The sequence below is a fragment of the Semicossyphus pulcher genome, unplaced genomic scaffold (genome assembly GCF_022749685.1).
Source record: "Semicossyphus pulcher isolate SPU_LCO1_2020_fin unplaced genomic scaffold, fSemPul1.0.p SCAF_24, whole genome shotgun sequence".
NCBI classification, from domain to species: Eukaryota; Metazoa; Chordata; class Actinopteri; order Labriformes; family Labridae; genus Semicossyphus; species Semicossyphus pulcher.
Genome location: NW_027211698.1, coordinates 4109394 through 4124196, shown reverse-complemented (window position 1 = coordinate 4124196; position 14803 = coordinate 4109394). Strand labels below are relative to the sequence as shown.

Sequence of the window (14803 nt, the reverse complement as noted above, 5' to 3'; positions counted from 1 at the left end):
CGGCCCCCGTAAAAGTCGTCTCATTCACCAGAAGCTCTAAAAATCTTAAACTACAAGAGACGTTAATAATCTCATCTCAATAAAGGTGCTTTAAACGACAGAGCACACAAAGGTCTCTCATGACACTAATCTTCATTGCTTAGATCGAATGCACTGAACACAGGCCGTTAAACATTTACTGGAGCAACCCCATGATGACATGTGAGCGCACTAATAAGTGAAAAGCACGATGTCTCGTTTTATTTTATTTCTCTTTTCATGGCAAAATGTAACATCGTGTCGCCAGAGGGTGTATCGTGAAGTAGGAGGCAGACTCTGGAGACTTTGCTGAAGGTCTCATCAGTGGATATTTATTCACAGCTGCTACCAGGAAACATGCAAAACAAAACTTTCACCACACAACAACATAACTCTTCCTGGCACCAGTTCCCGGCCTTCCCCTCCAGCCTCCCACACAGAACTGATTTCTGCCAATGCTAGGATTTGCCCCAAACCTTCCTCACATCCTTCACAAAAGAGTCAAATTTCCCATTGTACATGAATGCATCACACCATCGATATCCTCGCCGTCTGGATCAGAAATATTGAATATATATTAGCAGCATCAGCAGCTTCCTGCCACAGATATGGCCGCACCCTCGACCATACTGATGACGTCATCAAACAATTAACAGGTGGGAAACGCCAAATGCCCCCCCTACACATGATTCCTGCGGCAGGTAAGCCTCTTTGTAGACAAAGGAAGTTACTCAACTCCATACCTGTACACTACAAACACTGTAGTACATTGTAGTTCTTTCAAACTCTACTCAAACAGGAGTAGACAGTGCCCTTATTTGGGACTATTTTCCTATTTTTGTGGCGTATTAATGACCGTCGGAGCGAGTTGAGGTGGTTCGGGCATCTGATTAGGATCCTCCTGGGCGCCTCTCTGTGGAAGTCTTCCAGGTACGTCCAACTGGGAGGAGACCCCGGGCAGACTTAAAGCCCGCTGGAGGGATTATATATCCCACCTGGCCTGGGAACACCTCAAAATCAGACAGGAGGAGCTGGAAAAGGTTGCAATGGAGAGAGTCATCTGGGCTGCTTAGCCTGCTGTCACCGTGACCCAACCCCAGATAAGCAGGATGGATGGATGGTTTTTGCAAGTCATCACATCAGATTTGTGTCCAGACATTCCTTAATCCAGCTGTATGGGTTGTTGTAGTAGCGATATTAGTGATACTGTATGCTGGTGATGCAGCTTTCCAATGCAGGAGTATTCCAGGCAACCAATTAACTTTGGTTGGTTTAAAACAATGTTTAAAAATGTAAATATAGTTCACTTTAATAAGGGCGATACTGGTATGGAAACACCACTGACTCCCAGAGTTCAAGCAGTTCATGCTGTTGTCTGGAAGTGGTGGAATTTTTCAGCGTCCGATCTCCAGAACACCGCTCTCAGCTGTGAGGTTTATTTAAATGATGTGGGAACTAAAAGCAGCAGCATGACTAACACATATTCCGGTAACTCAAACAAAAAGCATGCAGGCGATTGGGGGGATTGCACAAGACAGGTGCGGTCCGAAAACAAACTAAAGTGATGGTAAAACAGATGTGGCTTTGGTGCAGAAATCTGAAGAATCACCAGACAAATTTGGCGACACAGGAGGGTTTTCTGCTCAGCTGATGAACACTCCATCTGAAATTTGACGTTGTTGCTGTGTGTGACGTCCAGCCAGAGATGCATCTGTAAAAATAAGATTGTAACCACCTCCAAATATGGCTAAGATCCGTTCGTAAATCTACCTGGATCCAAAATTGGGCTGGCAATCCAACGAGGCCGAAAGGAACTACAAAGCCCATGTTCTAATAATATGTAAACTAACACCAGCCTGTGTGAGTGAGAGATGTTTTGGGACAGCAGAATGTCATTAATGCTCCATTTTCCCACCACATCACAAACCAGACTTCAAAAGGAATCACTTCAGACAACTGTATAGCTAATAGAAGCAAACCCAATTCATGTTATAGCCAATCAAAGCTCCACTTCAATTAAAGATCTGTCCGATCATTAAGCGTCCTTCCATCACCATTTGAATGCACTCTGCTCGATCAGCGGCGCAGGAGCTGCATGGAGGCACTGCTCTGCCAGTAATTGGGTTTAGCTGTTTAGATGTATGAGAGGACGGGGACATATGGGCCGTATGTATTTAGCCTCCAGCTAGATGAATGGCTTTAATAACTGGAGGGGACTTAAAAGGCCATTTCATAATTACTGCTTACCTCTGCTGGATTACAGCGGCGCGGGGGGCTGGCAGGGTATGGATGAGGGTTGGAGCGAGCTGCGCTGAGTGGGACGCGTGCCATTTGTAAACGCGCGGAGGGTAAGAGTGCTTGTGCATTGAGGGAGAACAAACAGGCATACCTGCATGATGCTTCGTTAACCACAGCACCATCCACCTCAAGCTAATGCAGGATAAATGATATTTATGTCTTTCAGTATGGCATGCCGTGATGCAGCTCAGTGAAATGTCAATGGGCAAACTGAACCCTGACTAATATTGGGAGCCATCAGATGTGGTCTGAGGACGACAGAGCCTCTGGGAGAGACGGACAACTTTTTGTTCTTCCTGTGTAGCCAGCAGTTAGCGACAAAGGACTTCTGGCCAAGACTTCCTTTTCTTTGCGCTGCTTTGTTTACAGTCCGACTAGCAACTTAAGAAGCAGGAATCCAGTTGGAGTTAACAGATTGTTAGCTGCACTCGCATGTAGATATCTGTCATCTATCAACATCAGATGACCAACTCCATACGGACAATTTTTTTCCTGCAAGCAACCAAAGCCTCGTATTATGAATGGAAACGTTAAATAGAGATTAACACCTGGGACAACCACAGCTCCAAGCATTGCAAAACCTGCATGACGTGCAAAATTCTGCACGTCACAGTAGGGCATGTTTAAGACTAGCATTAGCATGCATCTTGGGTGATCAGATCACAAGTGGACAGTTTTGGGTACAGGTGTGAGTGCAGCCTTGACGCAATTGAGATCCAATTATGAATGACGACCACCTAAAACTTCCCTGCTGTGTATTTAGAAACTCGTTTTGGTTTAACTTAGAGCGGGTTATCAACTCTTTTGGATCTCAGCATTTTGACGCCCAGCTCCCGTAGTCCACATGTTCAAGTGCTCTTTGGCTAGACTCTGAACCCCACATTCAGTTGACATGTCCGTCGTGTCCCGACGACAAAATCATTGATAGGTCAGTGTGCGTGCTGTGTGAAGGATTCAATTCTGATGGGCAGGAAGGCATCTTGCAAAGCAGCCACTTCCATCAGTGTGCATTAGGGCCATCACTTTTCAATGGAAATTCGATATATCGTTTGAACCTGGTGAAATATTGAACTAATAATCCAACTAATATTGGAACTGTAATGATGTGCTCAAAATTGAAGCGCAGCAGCAACAAATTAGTAATCTGCTTTCCAGAATTCCCAGAACTTCACGTTCAAAGCAGTGTGCCTTGTATTCCAACAGACGGCGATAACAGGCCGCCTGCTACAAACCAGTGGAGGAAACTAACGAGCGAAGTCGTTGTTAACCTTTCCTGCTTCAGCGTCCTGACCATAGTCAGAAAGCACAGGGGAGATTTATCGTTGTGATCCAGGGCCGAAGCTGTAGCTAGCTTCAGGGCCATCTCTTTAATACGCAGCAAGCAAGACAAGGGAGTGCGGCTTGAGTCTTGAGGAGTCGTAGGCGTTATTATGCACAAACAGCCCAAACTGTACATTAGTTCTGTTGTTTAAACAGCTACCGATCACTCTTTTCCCTGCTCCAGTCCCTGACACTTCACGTAACTCCTGCACACACTTCCATTCTCTCCCACGCTCTTCCTAAAACAGAGCTATGCTTCTAGTATGAGACCGTGCTACAGAACTGATCATCTCAACACCACGTACCCAAAATATGGTAAACCTGATCGAACCCAGACAGAGAGAGAGATTAAAAACTCATGGCAGCAGCAGGATGCACCACAAACAGTCAGAAAGAGCTCAATGTTCCTAAACTTCTAACGTGCACACCTGCTTTCCTGGAGATGCTGGTTGAGCATATAATCCCAGAGTCCTAGACTGGAGACTGGCTGCAGTTAGATCTGGGTTTAATATCAATCTTGTCTTAATTTATCCAACAAAAACTCAGGTTTCTTTTTCTATTTAAGCAGAATTGGCCCTTTAAAGATCCAAAATACAAGAAAAAACACATTAAATAATCAGTACAGTCAAATCGACACAATACGTTGACTTTCAACTTCCACCAACAACGGTACAAAAGAACAGAGAGAGGGAGAGAGGGAGGGAATGGCAGCGAGCGGCGGAGTTACGCAGCACCCAAACAAAGAGCGTGAAAACAAAGCAGAGGATTCAGCACTGGCAGGGTGCCGGCTGGATTCAAAGCCCTATTGTGCACAGAAGAAACAACGCAAGCTAATGGGTGCAGAGTGATGCTGCAGGGTTAGCTGTTAGCTCGGCAGCGCTAAACACCCGGATGATTATAAACATGCACATGAAAAGGAACTTGCAAAAGCATGCCGAATTTGCACGAGGCTGGGATGCAGCGTGTGTGTGTGCAGGATGAGTGACCAGGTGTTTTGTAAGAGAGGGCAGCCTGCAGCCAGGGGAGATGTTAGACTCTAAGGGAGAGAAATGGAGGGATGAATGAAGGGATATCTCTCCATTACTCTTCTGGCTGTCTGCGGGGTGTTCTAACATACACACACACGCACACACAGGCACACAGACACACAGAGAGGCAGTGGGAGAAGCTGGTCCGGGTCTGACTCGGGGAGAGAAACTCCGAGACTTGGAACATGTTCACCATAATCACATAAAACTGGAACAGATACAGCTGCAGAGGATGGAGGGAGAAGAGGAGAAAGAGAGAGACCTAAAGATAAAAAGAAAGAGAGAGAGAGTGAATAAAAAAGGATCAGCCTGTCGGGCGGGGGGGAAGAGAATGAAAAGTGATCATAAAGAGAGAATCGGATGGAGGGAGGGAGAGGAGAGGGAGAGGGAGAGATGACGGTTCGGGGATTGAGAGGATGCTAAAAATGGGGATGAGCCTGGCGACAAAGAGCAGGAGACGGAGAATAATCAAGAGAGAAACGATTGGGAAGAACGAGAGTGGTAGCAAAGATGAAAGCGAAAGAAGAGGAAAAAAAAACTAAAAGCTCTATTGAAGATGGAGACGGCTAAGAGTGGAGAATCAAGAGAGAAAGGATGGAGTGAGAGAGAGAGAGAGAGAGTTAGAGGAGTGGAGCGCTCCTCGCAGCGGCTCTAGCCAGAGAGAAAAAGGGTTTTAGCCAGATTAAAGAAGCCAGGCAGGCCCTCTTAAGACCATCCGCCTAATGAAATATGTCAAAGCCCATAAAGAAACACTGAGGCCATTTAGGAGGGAGGGTGGAGTGTGTGTGTGTGTGCGCAGGAAGCTCTGCAAATACTCTGCGTCAGCAAAAATGAAAAACACGCAAAAGCCCTGTCAATACGCATTAGCCGAGACGTCAACGGTGGAGGAGATGAAAAAAGAAAAACCACAAGAAGAAGGAGGAGAAGAGGAGGAATGCTGCAGCAGAGTGGAGAAATGGATGGCTTTATTTATCATGGGCCATAAAGGGTTATAGAGGAGGAGGAGGAGGAGGAGGAGGAGGAGGAGGAGAAGGAGACACTTGTGGGAATGCTGAGTGTGGGGGATTTGAGGTCAGCTACCGGTGCTCGGGACATTTGTATTCCAGCTGCAACAGGCTCAGTTGGCTGCTGCAGGTGGCTTTAAGAGATCGTGTACGTGCGTGTGGAAGCCAGGTCTGCCTCCCAACATCAGATCTCAAATGCTGGTCATGATTCCCTCCTTATAACAAGCATTGTTGGCATATTAAAGCACACTGGGTGTTGTAAATGAGGTGTAATTCACCTCCTCTGCTGAACTCAACAATTAAAATCAGGACTCCTGCAGCCCGAACAGAGATGGTCGGCTGAGCATGCCCTCTCTGTTAGCAGCGCCCTGATTTCTAATCATACGGAGGAGAACAACACAGTTATACCTGATACAGTGGAAATTCACCTGTGCACTGTTTGCCTCCAGAGAAGCACAAGCTGTTCCTAAATGCAGCCCTGAAACTCGTGTGCAAAGAACTTTCAAAGCTTTTGGTCTGTATTTGTGGTGTCGTCTCCGGCTGTGCAGGAAATCGCAGTTTAATAAAATTAAAAAATTTTATACATTGCAAAAGTCTGAATTTATCCCAAAGAATAGGAAAAATAAAGCACTGAGCTATTGGACGGAGCCCTGGGTATGATAGCCGTGCTTTTATACCATGTTGATGGGATCAGATGAAGCCTAAGCAGATATCAGCTACACTCAGATTACTGTCGTCAACTTAGTGGTGGAAAAAAAATGCTTTTTGGATTTATTTTTAGTTTTAGGCCTCATATCGTGCAGGTCGAGCATTGCTACACACAATAGGCCCCAAATACACACATGCACAAACAGGACCTGTAGGACCAGGACATGCATTAATGGAGAGATGTCAGAGGGAGGGGGATTCGGTGCCTTGCTCAAGGACACCTCAGTGCCCAGGAGAGGAACTGGCACCTCTCCAGCTACCAGCCCAAATTCCAGGTCCCTACCGACTGAGCACTATAGATTTGCTTTGTGGAATCTGGAAGGTAAAGCACTTTAGATATGGAGTCAAATAAAGGTCAGAAAGATTTGGAGCTCGAAAAAATAATGTTCACAAATAATTTAAAATAAAATATAATAAAAAAGGCGCAGCTAGATGCTCTTTTTTTAACAGTAGGCTTCAACAAAAAAGGCAGTGCAGAGCGAGTTTTACAGCCTGCAAAACGTGCTCTGTCCGATCGGGCCCTTAGAGCGGTGCAAAACCCCCTGTGAAAATGCAGAAAGGTGGTACTGCTACCTTGCCCGGATCAGGGGAGGATCCATGGGACACGGCCGGGCTCAGCTCAAAGAAGTAGCGGGCCCACCACCTGCAGGGATTGGCCTAGGAGTCGGGGTGATCTCCGGCAGCGTGGACTGGTTCTTGATACGTGGAACGTCACCTCTCTGGTGGGGAAGGAACCGGAGCTGGTGCTAGAGGTGGAGCACTACCAACTAGATATAGGTGGAGAGGGAATGGATTCTCCTTTTCCGGAGTTGCCCGGGGTGAGAGGCGCTTAGCAGGTGTGGATACTCACAAGCCCCCGACTGAACGCTGCTGTGCTGGAGTGAACAAGAGGGTCGCCTCCCTGTGACTGCAATCAGCTCACCTGCACGTTGTCCACTGACCGTCCAATCAGAGGAAGCTAAACGATCCACATTATTTGACTCCATATCTAAAGCCCCTTTAAGTCATAAATACAGAAAGTATCTGGCTTCACAATTCTTGTGTGATATTCGGTGCTGCACTAGAGGGAGCGTTGCTGTAGATCAGCAGTGCTGAAATCCTATGAAGTCTTAATAACTGATCATGGTGGGCGTGAGGGATGCTCCAATGATTACATCATCAAGTGTTACTGGAAAGCAAATCCTGCTGCCTGTTTTTTAATGTCTGACAAGCATGGCATAAAAAGACTTCCCATCCCTGAGGTCTGTAAAAAACTGTGTCATGTGTGACTGAACGTTCTTAAATAAAACACAGCAGAGAGCGGAGACATGATCGAGGCAGGGGACGTTACAGTGCGACGCGGCTGCTGTCAGCTGGGGGAGGATTGAGCACTGTGGGCCTGCTGACCTGCGCGGCTATAAAGCAGGGAGAGCTCCGACGCTAAGTGCTTCACAACTTTGTCGGCCGCGGAGCAGAGGGAGGAGAAGACGCAAAGGAGGACGAGGGAAAAAGAGAAAATGAGAATCATCACACAGCAGGTTCATTTGTCTGCGTGTGGATGGACTTTTAGTGCAACACTTACCGTTCTTCTGCCCGACCAGTGATCCCATGTTACTCTCATCGGCCACTAGAACACACAAAAGAAAGAGCAACTCAGTTAATAGCTCATATTATCACAGGCTCAGCCTGTTCTCACTCTTAACTCGTCATTACAGCAGCTTGGACACTCTCAGTACTCCTCTAGCGTCACCTATGGATGCTCTCCTTTGGCTTATTTCTATGCTTGATGTCGATGTTGGGGGTCCTTGAAATGGACCGGGAAATCTGTGTTGAATCCAATAAGATACATTAGTTCTGTAAGTGTGGGTATGTTAGTGCTTATCTGTGCCAAAACAAGGCTCTTTTTCCTTCTTCTAATCCAGCATTTTTGGTGTCTAAACATAACCGAACTGCCACCACTGCATTTCTTTTCAAAGATTATTTTTGGGCCCTTTATGCCATGATTTACAGAGAGGACAGAGAGAGTGGGAAAGGTCCGAGGGCGGGAGCCTGCTCAAACACTATTTGTCAATACTATTTGGTTTGTCTTCATCAGTGTTAATTAAAGATGAGACGTTGACGAGCTAAAAATAGATCTTTGATAATAAAAACTCTGACGACACGTATGTTTAGTTTTCATTAACAAGACAGGACTAAAATGTTAGTGGTGGACGAACGGACATTTAAAATCCAAGATATTTTCCTCACTGTGTGTTTAATCTGTCTGAAAATACAAGCTCTGCAGTCCTGTCACTGGTTGAACTGGTTGAGGGGCGTGCAGATCCCCCTGAATCAGACCCAGTCATACAAGTGATGATGTCCCAAAGCGGCAGCTTGACAACAACATGATGGCATCAACGCAAAACGCAGGGCTGCACTACAAAGCGAGTTCAACATACGCAGGCTTTATTTACGTTAGCTGGCTCACCTAAGCCTCAAGCAGCAGTTAGAGGTAACAGGTGTCGGGAAGGCGGTTCAGAAGTGTTAACTTTCTGCTTCAGGTTCTGAGCGCGCTCACAGGAAAAGGAGCGCTCATCAGCTGCCTGCTTCAGTCAGACTGTTTAAATGAGAAGCGATGATGAAGAAATAAAAAGTGCTCACGGTTAAAACCAAACCTGCTGCTGCAAAAAGGCAAGAGAGGGATGTGCAGCATGTGCTACTGCACCTGCACTGCTTCGTCCTGTGGCTTTACACGCGTAATGTTACGTTCTAGAAGTTTCCTTTCACACATACAACCTCAGCTGAGGGTCTTTATTACTCATGGAGAACATCGTCAGGACATTATTAATGACAGGACGGCGCCTTATCGCAGATTTAATCTGTATTTGGCCATTTTAATAAGATTAAGAGAGGAAACGTTTTGGCTAAATGTGATGACTTATTGACTAAAACTGGACTAAAATGTTCTGAGTTTTCGTCGACTAAAACTATGAAAAAAATGGCTGAAATGTGACTAAAACTAATCAGCATTTCCATCTTAAGACTGCCAAAATTAACTCTGCGCTTCAAACGGAAACAAGAACAACAAACAGCACGTCCCTCAGCGAGAGGTTCTGGATTTGTGCAAAAGTCCAACATCGTCATGTTTTGAAGTGTAGTGCAAGTGCCCACCCTGCCCTCGCTGACGAGGTGGGACTTGTTTTACATGCCACACATACTGAAGCACAGAGCACCTTTGTAAACGGTTATAATGGAATCTACTGGTGCTGGAACACGCTGCGAATGAGTCCCTGCAGGAGGATCACACAGAGGAGGACGAGCGAGGGACAAAATGAGACAGACCGAGAGAGGAAATGAAAAAGAAGCCGAAATAGAAGAAACCCGAGATTGTGAGGGAGAGAAAAAACAACAGATAGAGATGAGACAATGAGAGAAATAATAAAGAGAGGGGGGGGAAACAACACCCCACCCACCGCCTAATCTAACTAAACAGGATTGCGTTCGGCCGGCAGCAGCCTCCACAGGCGGCGCACCATGGGATACAATAATGGGTTTTCATTACGCTGCTATTTCTCTTAAATAATCCTTTTCATTTTTTATGAGGTCAATTTTCCCGGCGGACAGATGGGTGAGGGGGAGAGAAAATGAGAGGAGAATATTGAAGGAGAGTCGACCAAAGGAGCGATAAAGAGAGGGAGCCAGGAGGGAGAGATGCGGGGTGATAGGCTGTGACAGAAAAACAGAGGTTAGGAAAGAAAAACACAATCAGCGAGAGCAAACCTGAAATCAAAAGAGGTGGCTTCATAGAAACATCTGTGGCAACCACAACAAAGACACAGGAATAACTTTGCTCCGCTCGTCTTCCCGGATAAAATAAAAATCCAATACTTTCAAAGTTTGGGAACAACTTTTCCAGGCGACATGACCCCGGAGGATAATGAAAAGCTGCTTTCTCTGCCGAGGGAAGATAAAAGTCTGAATGGACGGCTGCCAAATTTGTCTCCTCCTGCCCCAGAGGAAGGATAAAAATGTAGAGACAATCCTTTAAACTACAGTGGGATACCTTATAGGGACATATATATGTGTGTGCTCTGTTACCTGATGATATAGCTCAGTGTATTTATACCAAACTGCAGACGTATGGTGCTGCTGTGCACTGTTAAAAAGAGACAGGGAGCATCTAAGACAGGAGTCACAGAAGGGAGGGCAGAACAGTTGCAAGAAATAAAAGGACAATGGGATTTGGGTGGGGACGACAAGGAGGTTCAGAGAGAGAGAGCAGGATCAGGAGAAAGTGAGAGGCGTGAGGAGGCAGGCTAACAAGGGGGTTTTCACCTCTTGGCCTGTAAGTATGAATGTCTGTCACGATTACGATATACCACTGGCCTGCTCTCCATCCCTCACTCTCGCCTCCGAACTGTTGGGGACCCAGCCAGCAAATCACATCTGTTCACTCCGGCCTTTGAACTATAAGTCACCACCTTCCACTGTTTTCAGTGCTACCTCTTTCTGCCTGTTTGTTTGCTTGTTTTGTTCTGTTGTCTGTTTCATTATTTACTCTGTCAAGTGCCCTTGAAAGGCTAAGTCTAAGTTATTATTATTATTATGAAGAACTTTTTTCACAGTCCACCCCTCACGTTGTAGACACACAAAATTCACCCCGTTCATTGTGTATTGCAAGCAGCCGATTTGCTAGCTTAAAGCACGCTGCGCATCAGGCAAGTGGCGCCCCTTTTAAACAGCGTTTCTCCCTCATTATGTCATAATCACACATTTAGAAGAAGAAAACGGTGATGCACTATTTAGTAAATAAACCGTGTGTTGGTTTCATTGAAAAGACTCCTCACGCGAGTGTTGGCAAATTGGTCGCGTGCAGCGTGTCCGCACCGTCACGCCTGTCTCTAATCCCCTAAAAACCAAAGTGATGAGCCGCCGGTGGCGTCCACATAACCGTGTCCTGTCCTCAAACATAGACATAAAAAACACACCGCTCTGGAAAAAATTAAGAGAGCATTCCAAATGTTCCTTACATCAGCATCTCTCTCTACACAGCCAGCACAAGCCAGATGCGAACCCGTTAAAACCTCTTAAATGTGGTCAAGAGGAAGATGGATGGTCACAAGCCATCGAACAACAAAGAACGGCCTAACGTCAGCCAGCAGCGCTGTGACAGACTGGTGGAGAGCATGCAGAGATGCATGAACGCTGTGATTATAAACCAGGTTCTTCCACCAGATACTGATCTGTGAACTCGTCCTGAGTTAAAACATTCTGTTGTTTCAACATGAACTTGTTTTCTTTGCTTTATTTTCTGCAAATAAAAGACCTCACTGAGAATATTTGATTTGGAAGTAGCGTAAATGTTTGCAGTAAAAGAAAACACAAACCTTTAAATAGTAGAACCAGAGAAAAACATGGCTGCTCATGTCCTGTGTGAAACCAAATGTTTACGTTGACTCATTCTTCCTAAACCGAACCTAATGACATGCCTGGTGTTGGACAACATTAAGACCTAAATATGGCACAGACGCGCTCCCTTGCTTCCAGCTTTGCTGGTGGCTTTGTTCGTACTGAACCTGAGTCATTGTCGATCACATACCTTTGATTGTAAAGTGTACTCCACCGCCTTGTTGTCTCCTAAAAGGTCTGCTGCTTTAGTGCACTCTGATGATCTTAAAGCAGATCCATACAGAGCATTTTCCAAAGCAGACCTTCTTAGACTAAATGCATTAGTTTCCATTATAGCTTTTTCCAGTGAAAAAAATCAACATGCAGGGACTTACAGTCAGACGTGGTTGAATATGGTACATATATTTCTATATTAGAGGGTTTTATTGTTTGTTTGCCTTCGTAAAGTTGGTGCATAAACTTTTCTGTCTGGTGCTTTCAGGTACGCGTGGGAATTCTCGGATCAAACCCACATCACTTTGAGTTAAGCTCAGCTGTGGTGTCACTGACTCGACTATTCATCTCAGACGGTGCGTGTGCGAGGATTTCTGAGCATGAGTGGGATCTCTGAGTCAACAGACTATTTGCCGAGGCGCTCGGGGTCAATAAAAGAAGCTCACCTCTTCCTGTCAAGTGGCGTTTAATAAAAGCTAACCTGCCTCGTGTGATGCGGCTCGAGCTCAGGAACGTGTGACCACAGAGACCGGAGAAGAAGCTCTTTAAATACAAAACGTGCAGACGGGGTCGTGTGTTTACACAGCGCTGCTAACGACCTTTTTTCAGCCCTTTTTGCTTCACAGAGGGACGGGATGAATGGAAGCAGAGAGATAACACAAAAACAGACTGGCCAGAGATGGAGGCGGAAGCCAGAGAGGGGAGGACAGATAACGCCGGGGATTGGAGTGGCTCCTCTGTGGGATACAGCAGGGAGACGTGTGCGGACCACCCTTGTCCATAATGGAAGCCAATCAGCTTGGGCGGCAGCGGCGTGTGCTGCAGGAAGAAAGCCAATCCTCTGAACCTAATGAACCGCGATTGGAAATCACGGAGAGGCAGAGAAAGAGAGGCGGACAGAAGAGAGACAGGGAGGAAAATAGAGATGGAGGAAGAAATAAAAACGGAGGAAAAACAGCAACAAAAATGAAGAAAAGTATCAAGAAGAGATAAAGAAAGATCGGAGAGACAGACAGGAAAGGTCAGCTCGGGTTAACACGAGGAAATAAGCTCTTTCTTTCTTTCCTTTCGCACACGCACACAGCAAGCCGTGAGATTGGAAACCTCACGCCTTACATTCGCACACACACACACACACACACAGAAGACGGCGTGTTCATCCAGTTCCTTGGAAAGCCCCTGGGTTTATGAGTTCAGCAGGTCAAATCCCCTCAGGGCGGCGGATAATAGGAGAGGGCTACATATCACAACAAAGAAATGTCCTGATAAGAGGCATGTGATCGCTGCGTGTGTGCGCGCGCGTGTGTGTGTAGTCTGGGCCGATGATTAGAGTCGTATGTTTGCCATGGCTGAGACAACAATATGGTTTTTATGGTTTTTGACAACAGCTTCTTTCACTCAAGGAAGGGGGTTTTGTGTGAGTGTGTAAAGCGCATGTGTGTGTGTTTGTGTGAGCTCACCCAAGTCCATGCTCTTGGACGCTCTGTTGCGAGGAACGTTGTCCCTCTCTGGGTAGAAGGCAGCCGTCTGGTGGTCCGGCTGCGGCTTCTGAAACTTGCTGCAAACAAAAAGGAACAGTCGCAATCAATCAATCATCAAAATTTCCTCTTAATCAGTGCAGCAAGGAGTGTTTCAGTGACACAAACAAGAACATTCAACTTAAAATTCACACGCAGACAACAGATCATTTAATTTCCGCCTGCAGCAACATAATGCAGCTCGTACCGTCTCCATCAAGCTTAACAAGAAGTGTATTGATGCCTGAAACTGTACGCACACACATGCTGCACATATTTAAACACTTTCATTCAGAGGACTGCCTTACTTGTGTTACATTCACTATTGTTTTCATTAGACTCTAAATTATAGGGATTATTGTAGGGACGGACTCTTCTGGGGGAACCTTGTAGGACTTATTGAAGCAGATGATCGGACAACCGCTTCTTTTAGAAACAAATAACGGAAATTCGCTAACGGAAATTAGCATCAGCATAAATTAACTTTACAAACAATCCCTTTTGCTTCACATGCTGAACATAAAATGACATGTGTGCTCATACTGAATATAACTATTAGCTGCTCACTTTACACTGCTAACAATCTGCGGCTTCAGGACGGCACACTAACCAGGTACAGCAACCTCAAAGGGTCAAAACTCAGAAATGCAATTAGGAAGTTAAAAATACAGCCATCACTCGGAGGAGACACTGCGCGCCAGGTGAGGGCAAACCTGTCCTAGCGCACAGCTGATCCTACCAACAGTCAAGTTTCAAACAAAAATACACATCTCGGTTTATGTATGCAATCTGAGTGAGGGGCTAAAGTAACAAATGACTTCCAGGATATTCATCAATTTCCAGGTGTTTCCAGGACTGGAAAAAAACGAGTCTCTAAATGTCCAGGTTTTCCAGGACGCGTGGGAACCCTGCCAGCGGGATGGTCAAATTGCTGTGATTGGCTGGATCGCCTTTCAATCAATCTGACTTGACCGATTTTTATCAATGACTTCCTCAATAAAAAGTGAGGGGGATGAAATTATGTTTCCTTGAAAGTGCAGGGTGTCGCAGCACCGATTTCTTGATTATGAACTAAAAAAACTCTGTGAAATACTGCTCATACTGTATGCAGTAATAATAATAATAATAATGTGCTATAGCCCTGCCTTTAGCCTTCGTTTAGTCTAATATATAAGATCAATAATCATCACATGCTTTGCTGAGTGCTTATTTTAGTCTAATTCAAAGACAAATATTTTGACTTTGGGCTGTAATGTATTTTAAAATGTCTTCATTTTAAAAACTAAATGCTGTAATGAAGAGCACACATCCCCCTCACAGGCTTTCCGTA

At 45.6% G+C, this 14803-nt stretch overlaps 1 protein-coding gene across 1 annotated transcript in view; it reads right to left on the bottom strand.

Annotated features, from left to right (window-relative positions):
- pard3ba (par-3 family cell polarity regulator beta a) overlaps nt 1-14803 on the bottom strand; it is a 229683-nt gene that overhangs the window by 99906 nt on the left and 114974 nt on the right. The window contains exons 16-17 of the mRNA XM_069675514.1: nt 13417-13514; nt 7938-7982 (exon numbers count right to left, since the gene is read on the bottom strand). Coding sequence (XP_069531615.1) covers nt 7938-7982; nt 13417-13514 — 143 coding nt within the window. The remainder of the gene's footprint in view (nt 1-7937; nt 7983-13416; nt 13515-14803) is intronic.